This window comes from Porites lutea, chromosome 7 (genome assembly GCF_958299795.1).
Source record: "Porites lutea chromosome 7, jaPorLute2.1, whole genome shotgun sequence".
NCBI lineage: Eukaryota > Metazoa > Cnidaria > Anthozoa > Scleractinia > Poritidae > Porites > Porites lutea.
In genome coordinates, this window is record NC_133207.1 from 34,059,589 (window position 1) to 34,087,519 (window position 27,931).

Here is a 27,931-nt window from a genome sequence, read left to right on the forward strand (position 1 = left end):
ATATCCTCCACCACTGAGCTATAGGAGACTCGAGGGATCTAACGTCAATAAACTTCTGTCTAAACTAGGTTCAAGTGAAGGATCAATTTAGGTTTCAGGGAAACTGCCTACCTACCCCTCCCCTAAACTAACATTAACACTTAGTTCTCACTCAGGGCAAAATGTTGGCTTAGGGGAGGGGTAGGTGGGCAGTTTCTCAGAAACCTAAATTGATCCCAAGTGACAAATATTCTGCGCACTAGAGTGGGCCGTGAATGAAGCCTGCGTGCACGCAGGCTCAAGGGAATGTCATAGATCGCATATTCCCCAGTGTCCCAGTTGTTTGAAGGCCAATTAGCGGGTTCAATTTTAATCCGGGTTTCTTTTGCTTTCCGTCCAAACATTCCAGTCCTAGTAGGACTATTATAGGGAAAAGACGCCTGATCGCAGATTAGGAGCACTGTCTTTGCCCCATATTTACCGTCCTTGCCCCATATTTACTCCTCCGTTTTTACATTTTTGCGACATATTTGCAAGGAGCAAATTTGTGCAAATCCTTTTTTTGTCCAGTGCAGGATGTTTGTTACAGCTGAATGGCGTTAGCTGCCCGAGTTTCCTCTTGGCTCAGTGGTATAGCACCTGGACGAGTAACCACAAGGTCATATCGAGGTTCGATTCCTGTTGGGAGATCTCGCATTTTCTTTCCTAGTTGCTTGTATCACGGACGCAACACAGTTAAATTTTCATGTAGACTGACGCCATACTCCATTTTCTAAGTACTTAGAGACAGGTGACGCGCGTCATACTTGCTTCATAGGCAACTTTTTTCAAGTACGTTTAACATAAGATAGACTTAGTATCATTATTTGGCCTTATCATTCATTATATCAGCTTTGTCCTGTTTGTCTATGCGTCTTATTTCTTGTTAAGGTAATGTTGTCATTTTTCGTTCGTTCCCGCTCAGTCAGTCTGTCTCTTTTTTTCAAAGTCTTCCTTCAATGATCACCTAACAAACTCTTTCCAAATTCCAGTTCGATCAGGAATCGGGTAGACGAAGAAGCACTTTGTGGATGTGCTACCTCCAAATCATTATTATTATTATTATTATTATTATTATTGTTATTATTATTATTATTATTATTATTATTATTATTATTATTATTATTATTATTATTATTATTAAAAACATTGTATGGTAAAAATACTTTAAATGAACAATGAAACAATTGATTGAACTCGGTTTCCATATGATATAAAAAATCATGCAGGTCTCATAGGCGGGCTGTCCAGTCCTCACTCTTCATATCATACTCAGCCTCATTCAATAGTTATTTTCAGAAAATTAAAGCAGAGGAAAAGTGCAATCAATAGTTTGATTAATATATTTCCCTTAACTTGAAATAATGAATATGTGAGCCTGCGGATAAGGAAATAACTGCAAAGAAGATCAGTCCTCAGAGTTAAAGACGCAACTTATGCAGTTACAGGGTTTGAATCCCTGAATTTTTTCAGGCTTTCTTTTCGCAAGTGCATAAGTTGATTATATTCCTTACATTTATCTTTATGTTCTTTCTTTTAAAAGATTTGCCTGTTTCTCGGTGTTTCTGAGTATGAACGGATGTTTTTCCTTGGATGTTATCCAGGAAGCAATATCTTTTTGCGTATTCCTCTATTTCAATGTTCCGTTCGTTTTTGTTATTTCATGCAGGGAGTCCCTTTTGATGTAGATTTGAATCCAGCCTTGAATGATAATGTAAACAGTGAAAAGCTTCACCTTCAGCATGTTCTTACGCAAATTTTTCATTGTTAGTCTTTACAGAGTGTTTCACTTAACGTCACCTTCGCCATATTGGTGTTTCAAAACAATAAAACGGCGGCCATGTTGGTGTTCCATACCAATCCTGTGGCAGTGTTTCAATTAAATTGCATAGCTGCTGACCACATGGTTGAAAACACGTGGATAGGACGACCCACTTTCTATGAATTATTAAACATCGTATGGTCTGAAATGAGAAACCAAAAAAGTTCAAGGTAACAAGCCCATTGTTTTTTTTCTCAGTGATTCACTTTACTTTGCACAGGGGCACCCAACGACGGTTTCTTCCTAAATGCATTGCTTTCCAGAGCACTCTTAGATCTCTAGAAATGCATTCTAAGCGGCGCTATAAAATTTGTATCTGTTCGGTCATCCTAGGAAAGCTTGAGGCTTTTCGAAACTACAAAAGCTTCAGTGTTATTTTTCCGAAAAGTTAAGATGCAATTGAACGTTTTACGAAAATGAGAATTTTTCTTATTCCTCACTCCATCATATTTTTGAATCCGAAAATTTTGGTTTCTTTTTTCCACGAAAATCAGCCTAACGTGGGGAGTAAAATGTGAAAAATTAAACTTCAGAAAATCGTAGGGAGTTCTTAGATAAGCTTCGAAAATTGTACCAGAATGGAACGCTCATCCAGAAATTTTTAGCCATGTTTGAGCAATAGAAAATTCTAGGCAATATTTGCTTGTCCGAACAGATATTTTACTGAAAACAGTCGTTGGGTGCCCCTGTTTGCAATCAAGAAGCTTAAATTTTAAACAAAACCATTTCAAAAACAGTGAAGGGTTTTTCAAAAACGATGGTTACTTTCACCTTAACAATTCATTTATCCACAATCGTAAGAAATATTTGCACTTGATCGTCACACTTCTGGTGCCATTACGTCTTTTGTTTGACGGCCGGGCTTCACTCGCCGAACCTAATGATGATGATGGACAACTGAATCTGTTGTTCTTGCTCATTAGCATTAAGTTTAGCTCATGCTTGTGAAGTAGGGTGTTTGACCCGAGCGTTTGTTGTATACTATTAACATCTAAGAGAGCTTAAGAGGGGAAAATACATGTTTTAATCCATCATTCGATTGGAACACGACTCGCCATTAACTTTCAAGTATCATTATCGGTGATATCAGCCAAAACACTTGACGGTTACAAATCATCGCTCAAAGAGTTATATCGGAGCATCGTTACGCCTCATCACCTGGTCTTCAATGTACGTTTTGAATACATGCATATTTTACTTGACTCATGAAACAGATACTAACAACTACTGCAAAATAGCTACAAGTAAACAAAAGAAGACAATAGAATTAGTGCATAATAATGCGTAGTATTCTACTACCTATTTCACGAGTTAAGTAAAATTTACATTGCTTTTGTCGTTTATGACTTCAAGAAATGAGCGATACAGCTAGATCGTTTAGTCCCATGCCTGAGAAGCTTGAAAAATTTCTGGATGGCTATCAAGAGTCGAAGGTGTTATTTGCTGCTTGTGATTTTGGGATCTTCGACATACTTCGCAACTCATCCGTACCGCAATCGGCTGCAGACATAACCAAGATGCTGTCCTCTAATCTAGATGCCACAACACGACTCTTGGATACCCTTGTTGCTTTGGAGTTGTTAGAAAAAACAAAACAGGAGGACGAGTGGCTTTACAACAACACTGAAGAGGCCTCCAAGTTTTTGACAACTTCTAGTCCTGATTCTCAATTGGCCATCGTAAGTCTGCACAACAAGGTAGGATACCCTCAACAAGGCAACTTGGAAAGTGCAGTCATCGAGGGACGCGTTCAGTGGATGAGGACATTTGGAAAGTCATCAGAAGACGTTTTTCGTGATGCTTTGTACAGCAATGAAGAGAGCGTCCTGCGGTTCACTCGAACCATGCATAACATGGTCTTCTCTGCAAGCTATGCATTGGCTAAAGTCATTAACTTAACCTCCTTCAGAAACTGCTGTGATTTAGGAGGTAAGTTTTGTGCATTTGTCCATTCTAGGCCTTGCATTTTACTGCGACGTTCGGAAGGACTTTTTAGCGAAAAGGTTAGCATCAGAAGAATCCTCGAAATGTGCGTTAAACTACTCCTTTGAAGCACAAAGAGAAAGTCAAAAATGTATTCTCCAAGCTGTGGATCCCGGATTCCACGCCACGGATTCCGGATTTCAGACACTGGATTCCAGTCTTTGTCAGTGGAACTCCAATCGTTAGTGAAATTCCGGATTCTTTGAGCTGTATTTCGGTTTTCATAGCCCAGGATTCTGGATTCCGCGAGAAAACTTTTCCCAGATACCGGATTCTAAAAGCAAATTTCCCGGCATCCGGATTCCCTTGCATGAGGCGAACTGTGTCTCATGTTTGAAATATATCTATAGCGCTGAAATACAGCTTGAGCTGGGTCCTATTCAGACTGGCCTCCATTCAAATTTTTGACGAGTAACCCCACCTTTTCACATGGCAGTCACCCCATGTCTGTTAAACTTCAAAGTTTCGACATCGCCTGCGATCAGGGTCTCCGTGTATCTCTATTATGTCTTAAAAAATGTCTTATCGCAGTTCACTTCCTTCTGTCAGTCCCCGGCCGTTCTTAGCTAAACCATTTTCTCGTGCTAGTCAGCAGCCCATAACACGGAGCGAGCAACTCCCTTGTGCCTATACAACGGCGTTTTCACGGACCAGTTTATTTTTAGAACGATTTTCCAGCAAATTTTAAATATCCTGTGCTAGGATTGTGACGAAAAGGAAGACCAAGCCACTCCGGGATTTTCATCAATACAAGCTCTTCCCAGGTCTTCCGCTATGAATCTGAGGTCAATTTAATAAAACTTTTACCAGTGTAATTTTCAAGTGTAGCTATTGTTTTCAGACTCCAAAACAATAGCTACACTTGTAAATTACACTTGTAAATTACACTTGTAAAAGTTTTATTAAACTGACCCCGGATTTTCAACAAGAACACACCAAGCCTCTCTCGCACAACACAAATTTAATTATAATTTCGGTCTGTACGATGAACGTAATAGCTATCGTCTAGCGCTCCATCAACTGTGCCTCGCTAATATCACCCACAATTAGCCCAGAGGCAGATGACATGTGGTTTAACTGATATCTGAATCTTTTGGTCAAAATTACGAGACGTGACACGGCTTTAAAATGGAGATGAATAATGGATGGTTGACAAATGCCCAAATATTTGCCCACTAACTGCGTGTCGGTCCAACATCCCATTAAGATCCATTCATCTGCTTCCAAATTTTTTACTGGTAAAAAAACAATGGTTTTGGTTTAAGATTTATAACATAAATAATGTAGGTAATACGATGTACTCACGTGGGAATACTGAAATAATGTTGTTGTTGTTGTTTATTTCATTTTTTTTTTGGACACATCCAGGAGGAGTAGGAACTCTTGCTTATGCTTTGTGTCAGTACAATCCTCAGATGAAGATCACAGTGGGTGACCTGCAGCCTGTTGTCAGCTTAGCTCATCACTTCCGACCATCAGTAGAAGATTGTCCCAATCAAGTTAACGTCTCTTTCACTATAGCTGATTTCTTTAAGCCCGAAACGCTACCCAAGGCTGATTTGTATGTGTTATCTCGGATCCTCCATGATTGGTCAGAGGAAAAAATTGATTTGATTCTTTCAAATGTGTTCCATTGTTTACCATCAGGTAAGAAAAAAAAAATAACCACCCAATGTACCCAGGCCATGATTATTCTTGGTACTGAGTTGCAGTCCATATAATTAATTAATTATTAGTGAAAGTTATGACCAATAGGGCGATACTCACGCTGACGTCACCTATTGACGAGTGTGCCTATCAGAAGCGCATTGGTTCTTGTAAGAAAAAATTCTTTTGTTTCACTCGTTACTCGTATGCATGCTTACCGCCGCAACTCCCAATATAAATCAATTTGATGCAAACTTCACTAAGCTTATTAGCATTCATAACTTCGCAACAGATGCGTCTCTAACGCTTAATTCACTTGCCTGAGAAAACAGGCGACATTTGGCGACACTACCGACCACTGGTTTCAGAAATTCCATACTGATGACGCGTCAGTAGCCAGATCAGGGCAGTGCTTCTGTTTGATCATGCCGCGTGGGGAATTTGACTCAACCAATCAGAAGCACTGCGCAGATCTGGCTAGTGACGCGTCATCAGTATGGAATTTCTGCGCTCGTTTCTCAGACGTCATTTGGTGGGGAAACCAGTGGTAGCGTCGCCAAATGTCGGCTGTTTTCTCAGGCTATTAATTCACAAGTACGATGAAATGTTTGTGCCATTGTAAATGCCCATACATACAGATCTCGTACCTGACTTTGAAAACGGATTATCCGTCTCTAGTGTGAAAACAACCATTTTATCCAAAATAAATTACTATAGTCACATGTATTTTGCGGACTGCAATTACTTTGTTCGTTCGACAGTTGTTTGGATAAATTATCTCCACTAAATATAATTACAGTACAATTGTGCACTTAGCTATATGGATTAGTTAAAAAACTTCACTAGCTACTTTATGGGTATGCCACTACGAGTAAAGTAAAATAATAGTCGTAAGAGATAAAATATAAAATAACACATTATAAAAATTAATCATCTCATTGTGTTTGAAATTAGTTTTGTTCAGTTTTATGTATCAGAAAGCTATCGAGACCAAAGTTTAACTTTTAGTTTCACGTGTGTGTGGCAGCTTCATCAGTTGAAAACTTCCGTTTGGCCGCGGGCTAGAACTGATTCGTTGTCGTAAAGCTTCTCAAATTATACGTTATATACTTTTTTGTCTTTAAAGGCGGTGGACTTCTCATTTGCGAAAAGTTTTTGGATGAAGATAAAAAAGGCCCCAAGCGTATTCTTTTGCAGTCGCTAATTATGCTACTTTCCACAGGAGGAAAGGAAAGAACTGCATCTGAATACAAACAAATCCTTTACAAGCATGGATTTATCGATATTCAAGTGACTCTAGTCGAGGACTCTCCTTTGATCGATGCTATTCTGTGTAGAAAGAAGTAGAGTTAAGAGGCACCTTTCAGGGAATGAAGAGGAATGATCATCATTATAGGAATAACGGAAAATTTCGGGCTGGAATGATGGAATAACAACAAGAATTTTCGAATGAATAATGAACACTCCATTATTCCTCTTCACCCCCTGAAACTTTCTTCATTCAGTCTCGTAGTTTTGAATTAAAATCACCGTTAATACTTTTAACGGTTGATTCTAAATCGGTTAAATCCTCGCTTGAATACATTAAATTATCTTAAGCCATGTCCACACGAATCCGGACATGTCTGCAACCGCATAATTTTTATCCCGATTGTGTGGACGGAGCCTTCAACTGCTCTGGAGATTGGGGCGGTTTCAAAACAATGCGGTATCGGTCAGCGGATTCACTGGCAAGTTCGTTTGGACGGACTGGGCTGATTCGTGTCAAAAGAGTGCGGTTACAAAAATTTCCGAATTCGGTGGACGTAGCTTTAGATAAGCGATGCAGCTGGAATTCAATAGTATATTTAGTGTATGTTGCTTGTTGCAGTCAATATAATCTGACATGCATTGCCGTTGTTCTGTTAGTAGTAATAAGCGATGCAATGAATAAAAGACATGCTGCCAATTGCTATAAATGTTCATTCTCTCTGTGTTATTTATAGTAATGTGCCTGTAAATTTTGAGCAAAAACCATTTCATAAAAGTTGAAGGGGTTTCTTAAAAACGATATTCTATACAGGTAAACTTTCACCTTATGTACTCATTCATCCACAAACGACAGAAATACAAATAATACATCCACAACTGAGGCTTGACGCTGGATTTAAAATCATGATGACTTCAACATTCCTATCTACTATAAATTTGAGGCCGTAATACGCAATAATTTGTAAAGAGGACAAAGGTAGCCCCGATCCGTCTTTACCTTTAATTTGCTTAATACTTAAATCTGAGTACGAATGGGCAACTTCGCAGCCTAGATGAAAAGAGTTACAACTACCAATTCGAAAGAGACGCTCATTGGACGTTATTAGTCCCCGGGGTATCTGGTCGGTTCGCCGGATAGCAGTTCGCCTTGACTAAGTCGATTCGCCCGAAGCGTATTTGTAAAAGGGAATAAGCAAGGAAAGACAGTGACTGCACATGTGGAAACCAAGGGTCACTAAAATAGAGCGATTTTCGTATGGCCTTGAAAAATGGTCTCGGTAAGTGTTATTTGTTTTATCAGCCAATGGATAAAAAGAACCAAACATGGACTCTTCGTTTTCGCGCCAAAGAAAACCCTAATATGGAGAGGGTACTGCTCGATTGGCCAACCCCGTTGCAGTATGGCGTCAAAGCGATTTCTAGAAAGTTCTTCGGGAATGAAGGTTTTTCAGCCGAGCCTTCGCTTAACCAACCAAAAGCCAGGTGCATTTGTATCCGTTCGATAAACCAATCAAATCGCTCTATTTCCCTTCGTTTGTTGTTTCTGTTTTGTTCGCGCGTTTTCGTTTCAAGGTCATACGAAAATCGCTCTAACATCTCGAAAGGTATTTTCACCATGTTGTAGGGTGTTGTATGTCATTGGTCGAATCGACTGACGTCCTGGCGAATGCCATTGGGCGAATCGACTTTCGGGCAAACCGACGGCAATTCGTCCCCGGCGTATTGGTCTCTCTCTCATGAATGGAGTTACTGTTACAGGCCACAGTAATTGGCACCACGCGCGCTTTTGCTGTGAGCCTGCAAAGAATTAGCGAACCTATTAAGTAAAAAAATAAATATTAAGTAAATAAAGGTCAACAGGCTGCCAATGGATACATGTATTACATGAATTCCTGAGACAATGAAACTACACATTAACCAAGTTTATTCCTGTCTGTAGATTTCACTCCGGCATCTCTTTTTTAACGTGAGTCATGAGTTCAGAAAGACTATACAAATCATTTTGCCTATCATGTTGCTTTTTTGAGCAAAATGTACTCTTATGTCTCTGAAGATATGCTGCTTGACTAAATGTCTTGTGACAGACATCACAGACAGTTGGCTTTTTATCTTCATCGTAACATTTCTTGCACGTGAAACGTTTGTCTACCAGCCGCTTCCTTTCTTGTCTGTTAAGTTCTTTGTAACTGAAGCTTCTGCCACACTCATCGCATGTTACAATCGTCATCTCCTTTGCATGCGCATTCTGATGAGTCCGTAAAGTCGAAGCCTGACGAAAATTCTTACCGCACTGATCACATGTAAACGGTCTCTCTCCAGTATGCCTTCTTACATGAATCTGGAGAACCTCTAATCGACCAAAATTCCTTCCACAGTAGCTGCATTCAAACGGTCTGTCCCCAGCATGCGCTCTCTTATGTCTGTACAGAGCTGACGCTTGACTAAAACACTTCCCACACTCGTCACATTCAATACGTGCTTCTTCACCTGAATGAACTTTTAAATGTCTCTTAAGATTCGCCGGGTGAATGTAACTCTTCCCACATTGATCGCAAATGTTCTTCTCCTTTTTCTCAGTTGTATGTGCCCTAATCTTGTGCCTTTTAAGACTCCATGACTGACCAAACTTCTGACCACACTGATCGCATGTATAAGGCTTCTCACCTGTATGAGCTCTGATGTGCTTCTGTAAAATTTCTGCTCGATTAAATCTTCTGCCACACTGATTACAAACATAGGGTTTTTCTCCTGTGTGAATTTTCTCATGTCTGCTGAGCAGCCCAGATTTGTTAAAACACTTATCACACTGTTTACATTTGTAGATCTTTAGTTTATGCTGGAAGGAGTTCTCACTGCTCTCATTCATTCTGTCTGTAAGCCTCAAATCTTTGTTGATCCTTAATATAAGAAGAAAAAAAATGTAATACTATATAAACTAAGCGATGATAACTGCTTGAATGATAAAATACAATTTCCATAATGATGCCCAAATCAGTCTTTTTCAAAACATTGTATCAGTGCTTATCTGACAGGATGGTATTTTAGAAACAAAACAAAAAAAAGGAACCATATTTTCTAAAAGTTTCCACAATGTATACAACAGCAAAATCTGCTCAGAAGGTATGAACTCTAGATCTATGATCTGTTAAACAAGGTTTAAGAAACTAGAATTTTAACCACACTTCAGACATCACATAGCCAAGGAAACCTGGGATATTTTAGTGGTCTACAATTGTTACAAACTTGCCTACAGAAAATGAACCAGTTTAAAAGAGTTTTCTAAAAACTTTGTGATTTGAAGCTTCTAATTCAGTTCATGTCTGCTACGCATATTATGCTGCATATTTTTCCACTTCAGTTTTATAGATTTTAGTAGGTGAACTATCCCAGTGAGTCAAAAACTGCTACCATAAACAATGGCAGGAGCTTAGCCCCTTGCCAGTCCAGTCCGAGTATCACACTTAATCCTTCTGTATTTGGATTGGTTATATGTTTGATCAGCATTTCAGGGGCAGTAGAACATTTTTCAAGTGGGGAGGTTGAGACAACTTGTCTCTTAGTAAGTCATTGTTTGGAAAAAGTAATCAGAGGAGCATTAAAGCACCACCCCCCCCCCCTCCCATAATAGGATTTGTATGGGAAATTGTCGTAAGATTGATAAAAAGGTTAAAATGTACACAAACAGCTATTAAAGTATACATACCTCATAAAGAGTTGTGTCTGAGTTGTTTTCTTATTCTTTCCAGCCCTATGAATGCCATTTTAGTAAGTTTTAATGTTTTGGTTTCTCAACTACTAAGAAGAAGGCAAGGAAAAAGGGTTAGGGTTCCTTTTCAAGAAAGGAAAATCTTTGGTCTATGCTCAAGTGAAGGTTTGGAGCGATTGGAGTGGAAGAAAAGTAATTTTTGTAGCTTTTTCTTCGCGTAGTGTAGGACAGCCGAGTTTTCCCTTGTCTTCTTCTTAGTAGTTGAGAAACCAAAACATTAAAACTTGCTATTAAAAAATGGTGTTCATAGGGCTGGAAACAGTAAGAAAACAACACAGACACAACTCTTGTTGAAGTATGTATGCTTTGATAGCTGTTTATGTACATTTTAACTGTTTTATCGATCTTACGATAAATTCCCACACAAATCCTTATAATAATATTTGGCTTCCAGTAGGTTGTTGTGAGTCCGGGTCCCCTGTGGTCCTGTGGTATCACTTGAAGCATATTTTTTTAATAGAGACGTCGACTCAGGCTTGAGTTAAACATGTCCTCTTAACCCGATACGTACCAGTCGGTAAGACGGTAAAGTGTCTTAAAATGATATTTAAGGGCTTAATTTTTTAACGGATCGGAAAGTGCATGCCTTTACAGTCATGTTCACAAGCATAAGTTCAACTGATCTTGAAAAACTGATGAAGAAAAGGAGATTAAACTCGTTCAAACGATTATTAATGTGGGCCTAACATTAGCTTACTGTACAAGCTGTCAGTTTCGTTACCTTACGTTACAAGCAGGCCTGAGTTACAAGCGAAGAAACTTCAAATTATCGTCCAAAGTATTGTGAAACCAAGACGCCAATCTCTGGAATGTATGTTGTATATGGTTAATGAAATGCACCATGAGTTAAACATCTGACCCAGGGGCGCGCGGCAGAAACGTTCGCCTCGAAAGTTTTTAAGACTTTAAACAAAGTCAGCTGAATTATATGAAAGAAGATCATCGCATTTTGACACAGTCTTTCGCAGTTGCGAAAGAAAGCCAGAAAAAATTCAGGCTTGTACGGGATTCGAACCCTTGACCTCCTGGGTGCCAGAGACTTTTCTTAGAGCGGTTTCCGTCCGGTTCGTGGCTTCGGCCTTCGGCCAACACCGAAAATTCCCGCCGCGCGCGAGAAAAACTTCTGGTACCCGGTAAACGCTAGACCCAGGGTACTGCAATACGAGGAATTGAGTTCAATGACTTCAAAGATGCCACGTAGGAAAAACGAATATGCCGCAGAACGTAGGACGGAGAACGTTCTGCGCATATTCGTTTGCATTCTCGTTTTGTCCAAGTAGTACATGAAAGAGGACCTGGTCAAATTTCTTTACTAATAAAGCAGGTGGTACCACTTGGGGATGTGAATAGAGAAATGAAGAATGCAGGAGAAAAAAAAAAACGAGCCATTCAGTGAAAGTGGCTTCAAGGTCGTTATCTGGCTGTCTTAGAATGGAATCTTTTAGGGGTCAAATAAAGCTTAAGTCACACCCAGATTGGTGTCCTTTAGGGATTCATTTCAATTTTCTTATGAGTATCTCTACCCTTCTCACAAAGACCACCCCCCTCTCATTCCCCCTGGTTACATATACCTCTCCCAAGAGATAATGTGATCATGAGCATGTGGGGAGGGAGGAAGTACGACTCCCCTAAAATGCCCGCGTGGAAGGCTCGATCAGAGGACATAGGATTACTGTCAGTGACTGAAGAAGACCAACAAATTCAGATGAAATATTTGAACTCAATGCTCTCAATGCTTAAACATTGAATCAGAAAAATGGCTAGACAAGTTTATAAAAATTTGTTAACTTATTTCTCTGAAAATATCTTATTACTCCGATACTTTCTTACTCTGTTGCCTTGGTGACTGTAATCTTATAACTGAAAAGATAGACTTGCCCTTTCTTTCTTCTAAATTATGAAAAAATATATTTATGACTTTAATGGCTATAAAACAAGTTTGTATCAGTATCTCTGACAGGGATAATAAAATCTGTTTTATCTGAAATGCTAATAATACCTAAATTTATAGCCAGAATTATAAGCAAGCATAACAAAATTCACCACAAGTCAACTTTTTTTTAGTGATAAGGTCATGAGAACCCAACCCAAACCAGCCTGAGAAAACAGCCGACAATTGGCGACATAATTTACCACTGGTTTCCCCGCCAAATGACATCTGAGAAATGAGTACGGAAATTCGATCCATACTGATGACGCATCACTACCCAGATCTGGGTAGTGCTTCTGATGGGTTGAATCAAATTTCCCATGTGGCACGGCCAATCAGAAGCACTATCCAGATCTGGGTAGTGATGCATCATCAGTATGGAATTTCAGCACTCGTTTCTCAGCAATATTTGGCGAGAAAACCAGCGGTAGTGTCGTCAGCTGTTATCTCAGGCTACAACCCGAACAGAATTTAGGATGTCCAAAAAAGACACATGTAAACACTGTGATCAGATTTTAATTTTTCAATGCCACAATACCATATATTACTAATAGGTACAAAAACACATTGTGTCTGTCCTTACAGGTGCAGACACGCCTTAGGCACTTAAGCTGGTCGAGATTTACACCAAATCTGATATTACAAGCACCCTTAGAAAATTCAGATGCTTGAGTCGTTATTTTATTAAAAATATAAATTATAGATGTGAAGCAACAGAATTTGGTTCAGTTTCAATCGTCTTCAACTTCATCTCTCTTTTGTTTATATTTATTTAACATATCCACACTTTCTTTCACAGCCTCTATCTCTTTATACTTGATGTATCTGCATACCTCCCTGTAAAGAGAGAATATAAGATTCACAATTTTACTATTAAGTGAAAGGTGTTGAATAGGTATTATAAAATAAAATATATGGAGCTTTTTCAATAAAGTGTATCCACTTGAGCAAGGTCATACTAGATAACTTTATCAAGTAACTGCATGATTTATATGAACCAAACTGAATTATTATATGAAACAAAAATTCCAGCAGAAGATCTTTTAGGATACTAGAAAATAAAAATAAATACGTTTTAGTTGCAAAAATTTTGGCATAAAGCTGTCTGATTATAATTATTTGAATGCAGATTTTTTTTCAAACCCTACAGACCAAGCCACTCTAAAGCTTCTTGTCCAGAAACATACCCTGTTCAAGATTGATAAATTTAACACCCTGTTTAAGGGAGAGACCCCCAAAAAAGTAACCTATGGGAGGAAATTACTGGTTTAGGCAAAATAAGAAAGCATAACCCTTGAGGGTTTGATTATGTCAATTCCTGTGTTTTGCTCCTGCACTGCTTGAGACATACACTCAGTTCCTTTAGATGCTTAACTCTGTAATGAACAAAAGGCAATTTACCAACTTCCAAATGAAATTAGTGTAAAAGAACCAACTGCATAGCGGCATGACCTCAAAACATGCACTGCAAAGAACAAGGCATATATAAGACCTGGTTCTGAAGAACAGAACTTTTTTCCAACAGACAAAAACTCTCCACTAAAATGCACTTAGATTTAGCCAGAGCTAAAAGTAAAGCTCCTTCTAAGGCATTTTAAATTTACCTCAGTTAATGGACTTTAAACCACTGCAATAAGAAATCCAAAAATTCATAATTACTTTAGGAGAGAAACATACAACTGAAAAACATAAACTTTAGCCTGTGATCAATTAAGAGCTAATAATTGGTCACGTGACCTCGATGAGTGGGCACCTGAGCAAGCGATACAGTCCTGCGAGTCTATCCATATATGGATGTCCAGGGCTGTGCTCTAGCAGAGCCCGGTGGCCCCTGGCGCCTAACTTTTGACCTCGGGCGACTAGAAAATCTCAGATTTTTCATACAAATCATATGCTGGGCACCCTAGGTTTTACAGTTTCAGAGCACTGGACTCCCTTCAATTTTCCTTAGAGCACAGCCTTGGATGTCTATTATCAAGTTTAATACAGGTTACAGGCTCCCACACTACACTAGCCAGAAAGTTTGACCTTTTACATTGGTTACCCTGTGCTACGGACAGACGGACATACAGTCATGTGATTACCCAAATTTCTCCAATGGTTTGATTACAACATTTTCTTAGGTATGGGGCTTTCCCTGGGGGCATGCTCCCTGGGGCAAATTTCACATTTAAGTCTTCTGAAATGGCTATGAATGCATCTAAAACTGCCGATAGTAATATAAATTTGTAATTATTACATTGGCATTTAAAAACAACAAGTTACAACCTGGCTCCCATGTTAGACCGAAATTTAAATGAATAGACTTTGAAGCTAAACCCAACACACACAATGGTTGAGTGTCACCTGGATATTTTTAAGTCGGATTCTCTGAATGTGGCCAAAGTTGCCTTTCTGATTGTCATTAAGAGCTACAAACTCATTGGTAACAACTAACAGACAAAGTTTGTCTGTTCTCTGTTTGTGGGTCAGTCAGATTACTAAACCTTGTTTGTGTGATAAGTGACAGATCTGGGTAACCAAAGTAAAAAAAAAAAAAAATTACCATTTGGAAAAGTGGGGGTGCGGGCGGACCCCGACAGGCCACCTCCTGTGCGGTCCCTGATGTATACTTCACCCCACGTAAGAGAATCCAGGAAATTTTTGCTAGTGGAACTCTAAAATCCTGGCCTTTAGGATCGGGAACACAGCTCGAGGAATCTAGAATCCCACTAACCACTGGAAACCACAATCCAAGTTCCACTGCAAAGAATGGAGTATAGTACCTGGAATCCGGAACCCACGGCGTGGAATCCAGAATCCGAGACTGACTAGGATATTTCAATACGCTCTTCTCACGTATGGCAATATGCCCGTCTAACCTCGTTTTTGAGTAAAAAGTCCTTTGAAATGCTAATCAGACGACGTTTTCGTATTTGAATTTCAAAAGAATTTTTACCCGTAAACGAGGTTAGACGGGCATATTACCATACGTGAGAAGAGCGTATTCCATGGGGCGAATGACATAAAAATTTCCACAACAATCAATGCCACCATGCATCCGATCCCCTAACTCTCCTTACTGTATAAAAGTTGAAACATGATCAAACCTCCAGCAGAAATAAAAGAACTTTTAGTTTTACTCACTTGATTTAATAAAATAACCAACGCCAACCACTGAACCGCCGAGAATTCCATACATCAAAGATTCACGAACACATGGCGTTTTCTGGATAAACTTCTTCACATTCCAACTATACTACGTAACGAAAAAAGTTATCAATAAATCTTTAGTCAAATGTAACAGCATTTAATCAGTGTCCTCTGGGAAGCAAGTAGTGCAAACCTGTTTTTTGTCATCCGAATTGACGACGTCGTCCGCCATTTTGGCTTTTGTGAAATGCTTATGTAATGTTTTTGGTCAGCAGTCATTACCATGAGGAATATTGCCATCCATGAAAATTTGACAGTTCAGTTGTTATCACTCCTAACAATCAAATTATCTCAAGATAGTCCGTAGAATAAGGGAAAATGTCGTCTTTCCCAGTTGTGTTAAATGTATACGATATGGTAAGAAAGAATCGTTTTTTATTATTAAATAGGCCTCGACAGTTATGTTTAAAATGGAAGGAGGAAGAGGAAGTTGTTGTAAATTACAAGCCAGCTTTAAAATATTTACCGCAATTTACAGTCTTTATTATTTAAATCTTTCAGTATTGGATAAATCACTACACCTTTCCTGTCGGTCTTGGGGTTTTTCATTCGGGAGTAGTTGTTCATGGGAAAGGTTAGTTGAAGTCTTACAAATAACCTCAAACTGGATAGGTATGTATGTCAAGTGTGACATTGCTCATGAACAGCTGGCATGGTACATTCCGGCATGGTACATTGTATTGTGTAAATTATTGTGATTATTGTTTTTAAAAAAACTTCCTTTGTTCTTTAATAGTCTTAATTTCGAAAATATGAGTTATGCTTTGTTCTAGATGGAGGTGCAAAAGGTTTTACGTTCAACACCGTTCGGTAATTCCGATCCCATTTTTTTATACAGATAAAACAGTGGGTGGATCAATCATATATTTTTTCTATTTTTGAGCTCGTGAAATTTATCGGCCGAAGCTTTGCTCTAGCTAGTCTTGTGAACGATTTTTTCGAAAAATAATTCTGTTATCTAAGCTTTTTTGGCTTTTATTAAGTGTAATTATTCTAAAGAAACCTTTGTTTTTGTCTGTATAACTATAAATATTGTGGTATTCATCTCAGAATTAAGCAGAGATGCTGTAAAACGTTAAATGAGAGGGAGAGCTATTATATTAAGCAAGGATGTAGTCTTAGAAAATAATAATAATAATTCTAGGGACCCCAGTAGCACAGTTTTAAACAAAGATCAACTGAAATCTGATGCAATGACTTTAACTTGCACTCTTAACTTCACAGCCCAGGGTCATGAGTGACCATCTGTCAAAAATGTGGTATTATATAATCCTCAAAATATCAGAATTGAAAAGGGCAAAACAAAACATACAGTGCATCAGACAATTCTCAGATTTCAAACTGAAAACAGTGCCATTTTATTGTGCTTTGAATATTATGAAAAAGTGAAGAATATGCTCCAAGTTACAAAATCTCTAATATGTATGTCATAATTTATAATGGCCACCCTAGCATTTTTTTCATGAAGTCACTTACAATTTTGCAAACATTAAGATAACTTGTATCACCACAAAATAAAATTTGGCTTTTCTGCTAATTATCTCATGCTTACTCCTTCTCTCGGGTATTGTTGAAGTTATGTCCACCACTGGCAGGTCATGTACTATAAACTATGAAGGTTCTATTGAAAATCCAGAATAGCAGTAACTTTCAGTGTTTATTCCCCAATACATGCAATCAGTAGGTGGGGAAATGAACACCTAGGAAGTTTTTTTGGTTCTATTTTCCTTTTGAAAATAACCAGGGGTTTTGCTTATTAGTCTCAACATCCTCTCACAAGCAGCCACTATTATCCAAATACCAGAATTGATGTTATCCAAGTCAAAGCACTTAATAGTTAAAATCAGAGCAAATCTTGACATTTTGGGCAGTTTGCCTACTAGAAGTTTAACCTGAGAGTGTAGTTATGTCTTTCTAATACCCATATTGGCTTGAAGGACAGACTGTAAACCTCATATAAACCTGGACTACTTGCTTAGCTAGCCTCAGTTTATGCCATTGATTATTTTGCAGACATTGCTTGACCATTGTTTTTGTTCTGCAGAGTATGCATTTGGTGGTCATTCTTATAACTGGTCAGGGATATTTGACATGACACCCAAAGCTGTTGACACACTGGGAGAGGATTTCAAATTTAGGTTTGTTAACACCCATCACAACCAGTCTACACTTTTGGTATTTCTCTCCTCCTAAACATCTATAATATGCAGACATCATGCAGTCCTCCATGAAAAGAACATGATCTAAAATTTGAGGCTACCATTGATCAGTCATTTCCTTTGACTCCCAAGGCAGATATCTTAATTTATTAAGGCTTCATGACAGTGGGCAAAACGTTTTTGGAAATTTTTTTAGGATTGTAGGATTAGATGGAAGGAAGTACTTGCGGATGGAACCAGATTTTCATGGACTAATTTTTGGGGCAAACTTCACATGGCTTTTTTGCCTGTTTCTCCGACCTCCTTGATTGAATCATGCTCATTTTGGTATGGTTTGAAAGATCCCTTCCCAATGCACAAGTTAGGTATTGACAGTGTTGTCCTTTACCAAAAAGGGACGTGCATGTGTATGGAGATCCCCACATGTAGTGATCAGCAATTCAGGGACGAATGGGTCGATGTGTTTATCAGTTTTAGCAGAAATTGAAAGCTTTTTCACAGGACTGAGTTTATTCATTTATTATAAAAATAGGGAAACCATTACAATTGGAACAACAAGCCTTTTACCCAAAGAAGTGGAAGATCTTGTGAGAAGAATGGGATTAGATTATACAGGATGCTCTTATCATCTAATTGACAGGTATATTTTACATGTACAGTTGAACCCTGATTACTCCAAACTTTAAGGGAAATCAAAAAAATTTCAAGTTATTGGGAGTTTGATCAACAAATAACCAGAAGAAAGGAAATAGAATGGAGGAGGAATGCAAGTATCATGCACACTTCACTACAGGGGCAGCAAGAAAAATATTGCTGTTGTGATTCCAAAAGGAATTAAAAAAACAAAGCTTGATTAATCGGTACAGGGCTAAACATTGTATTAAATTGGACTAAGAAAAAAGTAAAGACAAAGAATACATGGTTGTTTTAAAATAAATTTAATGTATGAACTGGAATACACTGCTTTTTTTGCCTTATCACACACTTAAAACCATGGTTCAAGTACGTTATTGAGGGTAAAATTGTATAGATTGAAATGATCTGAAGGGAAACAAAAGTAACTTTGAGTTAGTAGGAGGTTCGAGTTACATAGGGTAAAATTACAGTAAATGTATGAAGGAAATCCAGGGGAAATCAACTTTGATTCAAGTTACTGCGAGGTTCGAGTTCGCAATGGTTTGAGTTTACCGGGAGTCAACTCCCCATTTTAAGTATTTTTAGAAAATGCAAAATAATGCAACCAACTTTTAACATTCTTTGAATAACACATATTTGTTATCCTTTTTAGGAACTGTAACCATTTTACATCAGAACTTTGTCAGGTTAGTAAAATTTTCTTCCCCCCCCCCTCCCCCCTCACCCCACTTAAGCTGTGACAAATCATGTATTCTATCTCTTCTCATTCCTTCCTGTCGTCATAGGTACTTTATAGTGTAGCACTTTTGTACATCAATAAGTCGTTATTGCTAAAATTATTTTCTTTTTTTGGTATTATTTGTAGGTCCTTTGTAACAAGTCAATTCCTGGATGGGTGAACCGACTAGCCTCTGTCAGTTCATATTTACCATTTCTACTTAAATGTCTTCCCAAAGAGTGGATCAGTCCAGAGCCATATCCTCCAAATAGCCCAGGCTTTGTTTCACATCCAATCTTTCAAGGTAACAAATACCAAATGATCAAAGTTTACTTTTTTCGGTAAATTATAAGCACAAAAGGCAGATTGCACCCAGATGAACTTTTGACTGATATTGAATTTCCAGGATATTATAAATTGTAAAATTGTAATAAAAAAAAGTGTAATTTGTTTACCTGTGAAGCACTTAGGAGTTCTTGAGAACTCGTTGAAATGTGTCAGTTCGTTCCAGATTGAATTGGAATTTGAAAGTGTTGGTTTTTTGAGGAGAGGGGAAAACCGGAGTACACAAAGAAAAACGTCTCCGAACAAGGGAGAGAACCAGCGACGAACTCAACCCACATATGGCATCGATGCCAGTTATTATAAAACTATGCAAACTGTCTGGATTTATGTGGGAGTCTCCATAGATACAGCACAAATCTCCTGGTCTCCTTCATAAGTCCCCATTAATTTCCAATTATTTTGTCATAACAGTCATGGAAGCAACTGCTGTAGGTACATAGGGCCTTTCCGCACTAGCAGACAAAATCGGAATTGTCTTTGAAACATCTAAACCAAAAATTTTATGGTGACAATTTTTGTCTTAAATAATTAAATTTATCTTCACAGGCCGTTACATCTGCCAGTTCACTTGCATTTGTTAATGGAAAGAATAACGGCTTTATAACAAATAATTGACGAGGAAATCACATTTTTGTTTTTTTCAGTTGATTTTGTCCACCATGCAGTTTAATTTTTACCCTCCCATCTTGGACAAAATTTGTAAAATCAGGACAAACCATCTGCATTTGTTAAGCAGTGGTGATGACAGGAAATTTGTATTTTTAATAAACAGCTTTTTCGCTCGTGCGGATAGGCCCATAAAGATACATATAGATTTGTGTGTTTTGGGGGCCAGGGGCCCATTTCTCGAAAGTCCCGATAATTAACGGGCCCGGTAAGCTGTCTCCGTTTATATTAAAGATTGAGGTTTCAATAGTTTTGCATCGAACATGATAAAACTGTCACTTAATGAAACAAAATGGAGTAGTTTGGTTGCCAGGACCCGCGCTCTTACTCTTTACATTTCGATTTGAATATTATTTTGATTTTGGGCCCGAAAAGTTAACGGGACTTTCGAGAAACGGGCCTCAGGTGTGGTGGGTGGAATGTAATTAATTTCTTAAGGAGGGGGTTACTGCGAAAGGGAAAGTCTCCAGAGCTAGGCATCCCTGATAATATACAATTTCAAAGAACAGGATATTTGACTTCAGACACTGAGACAGAGCTTGTGTTTATAAAGAAAAAACTTTGAATAAAAAACTATGCATCATTCTTAATTAATTGTGAGTGAGCTGATGTCAGGTTTATTAGCAGTTAGTATGTCAGTAGCTGTTTTCATACATGTTTGCTCAAAGAATTATTAGGATTTATATTATTATACTCATTGACAAATTTTGCCGTAGACTTCACTGGCTCAGTAGATCAAGAGGATGACAGACAGAGAACCAAACACAGTTGACAAGTAATTGAAGGTGATAGAAATCGAACTGCCTCAGAAGGATCATACGTTGTTTGATCAAGTGAGCTCTTACACTGGAACTGCTACGCTTATCGCTTCAGAAAAGGCATTAATCCTCATTTGAAGAAATGAGGAAACGTCTTAAAAGGTAGTAAAGTAAGATGCAATTAAGAAATGGTACTGATAGAAGCAAAGTTGGTGATCAGTGAATTTAAAAAAAAGTAAAATCATCTAAAATAACATGATCAACAGAATAATATGTACAAAGTGCAGTCTATACAGGATATTCATTCCTGGTGTGCATGGAAGAGTTTGAAATATTTCCTGTTGAGTGAGCACTGCACATTTAATTAATTACTTCAAGTTAATAGTATTTTGTGGAGCAATTTAGTGAATTCTACTGTTAATATAATTTTCTTTTAAGAAAGGACATGATATTATAATTTTGGGCCCTATTTTAGTTGGGCTGACACTGTTATTTGCATCTCTGCTCTTCTGTTAGCTTGTGTCGCAGATGTAATTTAACCCCCGGTTAGTATAACGTCAACCAAGCAGCACAGAAATTTTTGTTCTGGGCCCCAAACGGATTCAACGAATTGACAGGAATGAATTTCGAATTTCCCTTCAGCTTGATTGGCAAATCAACAATCGCTTTTTTAACAGGTCAATCATGGTGCGTACTCAAATCCCTGTACACAGGTGAGGGCCCAGAACAAGGATTTGGGGGCTGATCACAGACACACTTAACCAGAGTTTAGTTTCGTCTGCAGCACAGGCTACTCTTCTGTTTGGTGGAGCTCATTATAAATAATTTCAGAAAATACGCTTATTGCACGTAATTCTATTTAGCACAATTGCTATTCAATTCAGTTTCAAAGTTGTTATTTTCCAAAAATTAGATGTAAATCATTGCATCCATTATTTAATATGAAGAAATATCATAATTATTTATTTCAATAATTTTTCAATGTTAATATTGATTGAGCTATTTCAGTCATAAGCATTTGCTGGCTTACAGAATAATATTTCTATTTCATTTTCAAATTTGTAACTTATATTTAAGGATATATAGAAGATCCTAGTTGCCATATCTCTCCTGATAGAGATTTCACTGTTTTTTTACAAGCCCAAATTTTGCTGACTTTAAACTAGCCTAAGACCACACGCTCTTGCGCACCCAAATTCTCCCTCTTCCTTCCCCCTTTAACGCCTGCCACGCAGGCTAACTTTAAACGGAAACAGAGAGATATGACTTCACCAATGTATGGGATGATTAGGTACAAACTGGAAAATCAGGAGTGTGTTGATTATTTTTCCCCAGTGCTTCCAGTCTGTGATGGATCCAGGTGATCATTCTCATCATATCACAGCTCAAATTTGTGTGCACTGTTTATTGGATCAGTTAGCAAATAGTTTTTGCTTAATTTTCCCCCGCACAAAAGAAAGAGACATTTAGAACAGAATCTGATGGTTGGTAAACAGTAATACCCCAGACTCTCTGGGATTTTTTTCAAAATATAAGAAATTCATGCTGCAATATATTTCTTCATCGTTGTTTTTTTCACAATGTAATAGTGCTTGCTAGGACCAACCATTAAACCAGAAATCAACACACAAGTTAGCACACTTTATTTTTATCGCAGGATTATTGTTTTACTAGCAACTGTATTCAATCCTGTTCTGTTAAGGGGTCTTGGTTAAGATTAACCATCTGTTTTGCTTTTCTCATTGTTCAAAGGTTGTTAATGCATGCTTGAAAGTAAAATTAATGATTGGACACACAGTTTTAAATTTGAAATTTTATACAGTCTGTGTACAGCTAGCTGCTTCCATTATTTTTTACAAGGGGTAGTTAAATGTAAGGCGCTGTAAATCATTAATCAGTGTACAGTTGTTATGTCTTTTGGTCATTGTAACATTATCACTGTGTAAGTTGCTTGACAGTTTTTTTTAAATAAAATAGAAATGAATATTCAGCATTCAGTGAGTTGATAAACAGAGGCACAGGTAAATAGAATGATTCCAAAGCTCACAATTCAAGTACACCTAGCCCTTTGTCCAAGCAAAAACTGTTACCCTGGCTAGTTTCCCCTGCATCTTCTCTAGTGATTTTGGTTCCATTTTTAAAGAAAATCTGTTTTATGAAATGCTTCAAAGTGCAGCACCCTCTGAAACTACCATCCCTTGTAATGTTAAGGCCATTGCCATGTATCTAGTTTGCAAGACATGTTTAATCTCAGGGGATCTTACAACACTAGACGAAAATTTTTCATGCGGCTTATAACGCATTGCAGGGATCCCCTTGTAGAATCAGACACTATGTAGAATCTATGCAAATGCTATGTCACAAAGCTATGTAAAACCTATGTCAATCAGTCATACATTGCTTTAACCAGATCCTATGTTGTTTCTATGCCAGGACTATGTTTTTTGTATCGAAAATGCTATGTTTTCGCTAGTCAAACGGAACCTACTTAAAAGCTATGTAGTTTTTAAAGGTAGGAATAAAGGAAGAAATGACATAGTTTCCACATAGCCTATACATACAGTTTACTTAGCTTGTGGAAAGAGATTTTAGACTTCATAGTCATCCTCATAGAAAAATCATAGAAAATAAATAGCCTTCACATAGGACTGAAATAGAGTTTACATAGTAAAACGGAACAGGGAACAGTTGATTAAATAGCTTTTGAATAGGGTTTGCTTAGAATTTAGATAGCCTAGAAATAGTAAAAACATATGAAAAGCATAGCCTTTTTAAAGGTGACATATACTTTGCATAGCATTAAAATAGGGAAAACACAGAACAAATAGTTTTTGCATAGGTTTGAAATAGGATTTTAATAGTATTTGAATAGGTAAAACATATCACATACACAGGCTTTAACTAGAGTTCAAACAGAAATTACATAGAATTGACATAGTCTCTTATGTATGTAGGTTTCGATCTGCTTAAGCAAATGTAGTGTTTGAAATACGCTCGTAAAAATCACCAAAATAGTAAAAATGGTATAAACATATGAATTAGAATACCTTTTACATTGGTATGAAATAGGTTTTGAAACGAAAAATTGAAAAACTATAGCAATACAATACCACGAACACTAATAGTAGCACAAATGCAGTATTTTCATGGAGGTTTCAGAATCGAAACCCCAAGTTAAAGTTTGCCTAATTTGCTTATCGTGTAGACTTTTTGCTGATGTCGTGCTCTTCAGTGCCATACAGTTTCCTTTTGACTGCAACGAATAAGTATCTGCAAACAGAAAAGTGGAGATTTTAAGGCAAATGAACATAAAAACAACCTGACGTTTTAGAATTGAAACGAAGGAGTATCAAAGCGCAATCGAAGGTGACCGATCCTTGTTCAGATACTCGAAAAAGGGAGACAACACAGGCAAATCGAAACTTAATTGAGAAAAATATCACTTACCAATGTTAGGAATACTTTTTGTTGAGCCTGGCAGGAAAAAGACTGGAAATTGAAGTTAAAAGAAACGTCTTCTTGTAAAAATGCACGCTTACAGCTCGTCTTCTTTGACTTGAAAGCGCCCGCGTGGAAACAGACAATTTTCTCACCTTTTCATTGGTTGAAAAGACCCACGTGAAGATAAAACGCACAATACGCATGTGTTAAACTCACGGGCTTCCCTGGAAACTAGTGAAAACAAAATGGCTGACAAACACCGAGGACTGCAGCTAGCGTTTCGCAGTTTTGACCATGCAGTTATATTCAGGAGACGTCCACAATCAAGACGAAGGATCGAACCCAATATAAAAGAAGAAAATGATACATGGAAGTATCATTTCAAGTGAAGAAACTCTAGGGAAAAGCTAGAAAGGAAAGTTAAGACAGGGATGATGGATGTAGCGATTCAATGCTTAACAAAAATCTTCTCACTAAGAAACTATCTGCAAGCACAAAAAGAATTATAGTGCATGATTTTTCACTGTTTTAGTTTAAAACACTGCTTTTTACTTTGGAAGTATGCTTATCAACATGTCAGTCACTTAAAAGCTATGTTGGAATATCACATAGGAAACGCATAGACTACATTATTTCATATGAGTGATCCAGGAAAAATACGTCTATGTAAAAGCTATGTAAGCTTTATCTCATGATAAAGGTAAATTAAAATGTCACATAGTGAATACATAGGCTGCAAATATGTTTCATCACATAGCATAGAATATACATAGCACTATGTAAAAGCTAAGAAACTTGTTGGAAATAAAAATGAAGATCGAGATGCTATGTAAAAACTATTTTGCTTTGATGCATAGTGAATACATAGGATGCTAATCGGAAGGAAAAGCAGAACTTTCTATTGCATAGTAAATACATAGCTATGTAAAGACTATGAAAAGATTTTGAATAGTATTTGCATAGGTATTCAAAAGCTATGTGCTTTTCAAATAGCCTAAACATAGTTTCAACATAGATTTTGCATACTTTGGACTATGTTGTTTGGTGTGTTACATAGTTAATACATAGACAGTAGTGAACATAACATAGCTGAAACATAGTCCAACATAGTAAACAAATAGCATGAGCATAGGTTTTGCATATGTCTGGTTCTACAAGGGGAGACAATTTGGAGGTAAAAATTGCTTATTGTACTTTAGCATAGAAAGGAGAAGCACTCCTCAATTTGCAATATCATCATCAAAGTATCTTTCCTCTTCATCTCTCTCTCTAATTTTCAAGTCATCATACTCATCATTTGTGTCAACAGTGCTATAATCAAATTCCTCCTCTTCACCTCGCATAAATTTATCTTGCATGGCACTTAAAAATTCTTCATGCAGCATCAGTTTCTCTTTCTCTGTAGGACAGCCTTTGAGGGGACTCCCTGACTCCACTACAAGAAAAGAACAAGAATATGAGAAGAAATGGTGTAGAATAGGTCTTTTAGAATTAAGTATCTTTGAGAAAAATGAATAACTCAGGAGGCATTCTACATTCTCTGCGATAACTAGTAACTAGCCATATAAAGCTCTGAGCCTTATAATATATGCACTTTTGCTCAGCCAGCCCAAGAAGATGATCCTGTAAAGCCCAAGATACACCTCCAAAACAATTCTTCCTTCCTTAAAAAGGTGTGCTAATTTTGACCAGTTGAAACAGCAACAGTTTTCAGAAAATCCCTGCACCTTGTAAAAGCAAACTGCACAAGGTTGCCTTATGAGTATTTACTGTTTCTTGCCACTAGTGACTACTTGCAATTGAAGCAACATGTACTTTCTACTAGCATTGTTTTTCTTTGTGTAATCTCCATGCAGTCTTCACACAGTTGGGAAATAAATTATGCACTTGTTTCTAGGAAATTTTAATTCAATGGACTGACCACTGAGTCGTTTCGCCATCATCCCATTGGCTAATGTCTTTATTTGTGCTGCACATTCCTCATCCTTTAGCCATGACACAAAAAAGTGTGATATTCATGTATATACCTTGTTCTTTGAGCCACTGATCAGGCAAAAGAAGTGAGGGGAATGGCCTAACATATTAGTAAAATGACTTCAGACATTAGTGAACAGGATGTTTGCAATACAGCTTGTGTAGGCAAAACAACCATACATGGTGGATATGTTACAAATCCCACCAGCCTATCCCTGAAGAGGGATGCATGTACCAAAAAGAAAAAAAGTAATTCAAACCCCCTAAACCCATCTTAAAACTGGCAACACAAGCATACACAAATTCCATTGATGCTCAGTCATGTCCACAAATTAGAGTCCTGGGATGGCCACCGATAGGTGCAATAATTCTTATACAACTCACACACATAATGAAGAATATCAATCAGATGAGCTATGCATACACCCAGACACAGGACAATTTCCCATACCCAACTCACAATATATATCAATGTAAGGAAGATCATTGCAGTTGAAGATGCAACTTATGCAGTTGCATTAAGTAAGAGCCTGAAAAAATTCAGGGTTGCTGGCAAGCCTAAATTTTTTCAGGCTTTAAGATGCATCTTCAACTGTAATGATTTTCTTCATTTGTAAGGATGATGCAAAGAGATATGAGCAGGAAAACAGCAGGGGGGGTGGGATAGGGGATGAGAGCAAACTCTCTCCCACTCCCTCTCTTTCTCCTTGTCTTCTCCCACTCTCTCACTTTGCACCGCACCCCACTGAACGCCATGAACAGGCTAATACATTACAAACGAACAAACTAGTTACCATTTTCAAGTGAACTATCACTATCTGACTCATCCTCTTCCTCCTGCATACAACTTTCCTGATCTCTGTGATATTCTAGTAACCAATTATCCATTTCCTTCTCTTGTTGCCTCATTAGAATATCAGAAAAATTAAGATCATCTCCCATTTCTGCTTTGTCTCTCTCGAATTTTTCTTCCTCGGTTAAATACTGCCCTATGTATTGTTCGTATAGCAAGGGAGATCTCTTTCTCATATTCTCTTCGCTGAAGTAATCAGAATCGTTCATTAATCTTTGAAGGCATTCATAGCGTCTATTTCGAACTCCAGTTTTACTCTTTTTGATATCGAGGATATTTTTCACTTCTTTAATACGAAAGTCTATTTCATAATCGCCCTTTAAATGATTAAAATTTGCCAGATCGTCTTCAGTAAGATGTCTTCCAAATCTCATTAGAAAAGATGAAGGACTCTTATCCAAGATTTCATGCAAAATTGCTATTTTCTCATCTACAGTAAAATCAGGTTCTCCCCTTTGCTGGCTTTTCACGACAACATCGCTATTCGCAATCCGGGAGAGCATATCTTCTACCCGATTCTCAACTTCTATTTCTGTTGACGAAGACGCCATGTTTCTTTAACAAGTTGGTTCCAAGCCCTCACGGTGTATCAAGTCTCGTGACCGGAAATCAAAAGGAAACGTAAACGAAAGTAAAACGCGGGAAAATTCCGATTGATCAATAAATAATGAAGTCCATTGATCAATAAATGATGATGTTTTCCGTCACATGATACTCACAAGATCATAGCTTAAAAATACAACTGAAACCGGTGAAACAGGCTGCATGCCAG

At 37.7% G+C, this 27,931-nt stretch overlaps 5 protein-coding genes across 6 annotated transcripts; 2 read left to right on the plus strand and 3 right to left on the minus strand.

The window, feature by feature from the left end:
* The first annotated feature begins 3,151 nt into the window (after positions 1–3,151).
* LOC140944837 (acetylserotonin O-methyltransferase-like) lies at positions 3,152–6,931 on the plus strand. Its single transcript, XM_073393939.1, has 3 exons — positions 3,152–3,883; positions 5,192–5,470; positions 6,597–6,931. Exons 1-3 carry the CDS (start codon positions 3,196–3,198, stop codon positions 6,815–6,817), a joined length of 1,188 nt encoding a protein of 395 aa, XP_073250040.1. The 5' UTR covers positions 3,152–3,195; the 3' UTR covers positions 6,818–6,931.
* A 1,537-nt stretch (positions 6,932–8,468) lies between these two features.
* On the minus strand, positions 8,469–11,290 carry LOC140943216 (uncharacterized). The gene is made up of 2 exons (XM_073392286.1): positions 11,209–11,290; positions 8,469–9,618 (listed from the first exon to the last, which is right to left on the minus strand). Exon 2 carries the CDS (start codon positions 9,585–9,587, stop codon positions 8,664–8,666), a length of 924 nt encoding a protein of 307 aa, XP_073248387.1. The 5' UTR covers positions 9,588–9,618; positions 11,209–11,290; the 3' UTR covers positions 8,469–8,663.
* A 1,627-nt stretch (positions 11,291–12,917) lies between these two features.
* LOC140943815 (cytochrome c oxidase assembly protein COX20, mitochondrial-like) lies at positions 12,918–15,796 on the minus strand. 2 transcript variants are annotated; one of them, XM_073392927.1, is made up of 4 exons: positions 15,743–15,796; positions 15,544–15,655; positions 13,819–13,882; positions 12,918–13,254 (listed from the first exon to the last, which is right to left on the minus strand). In XM_073392927.1, the coding sequence occupies exons 1-4, from the start codon at positions 15,779–15,781 to the stop codon at positions 13,149–13,151; spliced, it is 321 nt and encodes a 106-aa protein (XP_073249028.1). In that variant the 5' UTR covers positions 15,782–15,796; the 3' UTR covers positions 12,918–13,148. The 2 variants fall into 2 exon arrangements, with proteins under 2 accessions (XP_073249028.1, XP_073249029.1); XM_073392928.1 differs by having other exon boundaries at positions 15,544–15,650; positions 15,743–15,794.
* Positions 15,797–15,829: 33 nt separating this feature from the next.
* Positions 15,830–22,881, plus strand: LOC140943724 (deubiquitinase DESI2-like). The gene is made up of 7 exons (XM_073392835.1): positions 15,830–15,966; positions 16,111–16,183; positions 17,654–17,747; positions 18,301–18,408; positions 19,057–19,090; positions 19,270–19,426; positions 20,850–22,881. Exons 1-7 carry the CDS (start codon positions 15,928–15,930, stop codon positions 20,903–20,905), a joined length of 561 nt encoding a protein of 186 aa, XP_073248936.1. The 5' UTR covers positions 15,830–15,927; the 3' UTR covers positions 20,906–22,881.
* Positions 22,882–25,392: 2,511 nt separating this feature from the next.
* Positions 25,393–27,729, minus strand: LOC140943562 (coiled-coil domain-containing protein 97-like). Its single transcript, XM_073392662.1, has 2 exons — positions 27,101–27,729; positions 25,393–25,767 (listed from the first exon to the last, which is right to left on the minus strand). Exons 1-2 carry the CDS (start codon positions 27,708–27,710, stop codon positions 25,553–25,555), a joined length of 825 nt encoding a protein of 274 aa, XP_073248763.1. The 5' UTR covers positions 27,711–27,729; the 3' UTR covers positions 25,393–25,552.
* Between the last annotated feature and the right edge of the window lie 202 nt (positions 27,730–27,931).

Bases quoted from the DNA above. Each gene is read 5' to 3' on its own strand.
- LOC140944837 (XM_073393939.1), top strand. From the start codon at position 3,196: ATGAGCGATACAGCTAGATCGTTTAGTCCCATGCCTGAGAAGCTTGAA. The intron at 3,884-5,191 runs TCCTTTGAAGCA...GGACACATCCAG, and splicing joins CGAAATGTGCGTTAAACTAC to GAGGAGTAGGAACTCTTGCT. The intron at 5,471-6,596 runs GTAAGAAAAAAA...TTGTCTTTAAAG, and splicing joins GTTCCATTGTTTACCATCAG to GCGGTGGACTTCTCATTTGC.
- LOC140943216 (XM_073392286.1), bottom strand. From the start codon at position 9,587: ATGAATGAGAGCAGTGAGAACTCCTTCCAGCATAAACTAAAGATCTAC.
- LOC140943815 (XM_073392927.1), bottom strand. From the start codon at position 15,781: ATGGCGGACGACGTCGTCAATTCGGATGACAAAAAACAG. The intron at 15,656-15,742 runs GTTTGCACTACT...TTCGTTACGTAG, and splicing joins ATTCGGATGACAAAAAACAG to TATAGTTGGAATGTGAAGAA. The intron at 13,255-13,818 runs GTAAATTGCCTT...CTCTCTTTACAG, and splicing joins CTAATTTCATTTGGAAGTTG to GGAGGTATGCAGATACATCA.
- LOC140943724 (XM_073392835.1), top strand. From the start codon at position 15,928: ATGTCGTCTTTCCCAGTTGTGTTAAATGTATACGATATG. The intron at 16,184-17,653 runs GTTAGTTGAAGT...TTTGTTCTGCAG, and splicing joins AGTAGTTGTTCATGGGAAAG to AGTATGCATTTGGTGGTCAT. The intron at 18,409-19,056 runs GTATATTTTACA...TATCCTTTTTAG, and splicing joins TCTTATCATCTAATTGACAG to GAACTGTAACCATTTTACAT.
- LOC140943562 (XM_073392662.1), bottom strand. From the start codon at position 27,710: ATGGCGTCTTCGTCAACAGAAATAGAAGTTGAGAATCGGGTAGAAGAT. The intron at 25,768-27,100 runs GTAACTAGTTTG...CTTTTCTTGTAG, and splicing joins TGATAGTTCACTTGAAAATG to TGGAGTCAGGGAGTCCCCTC.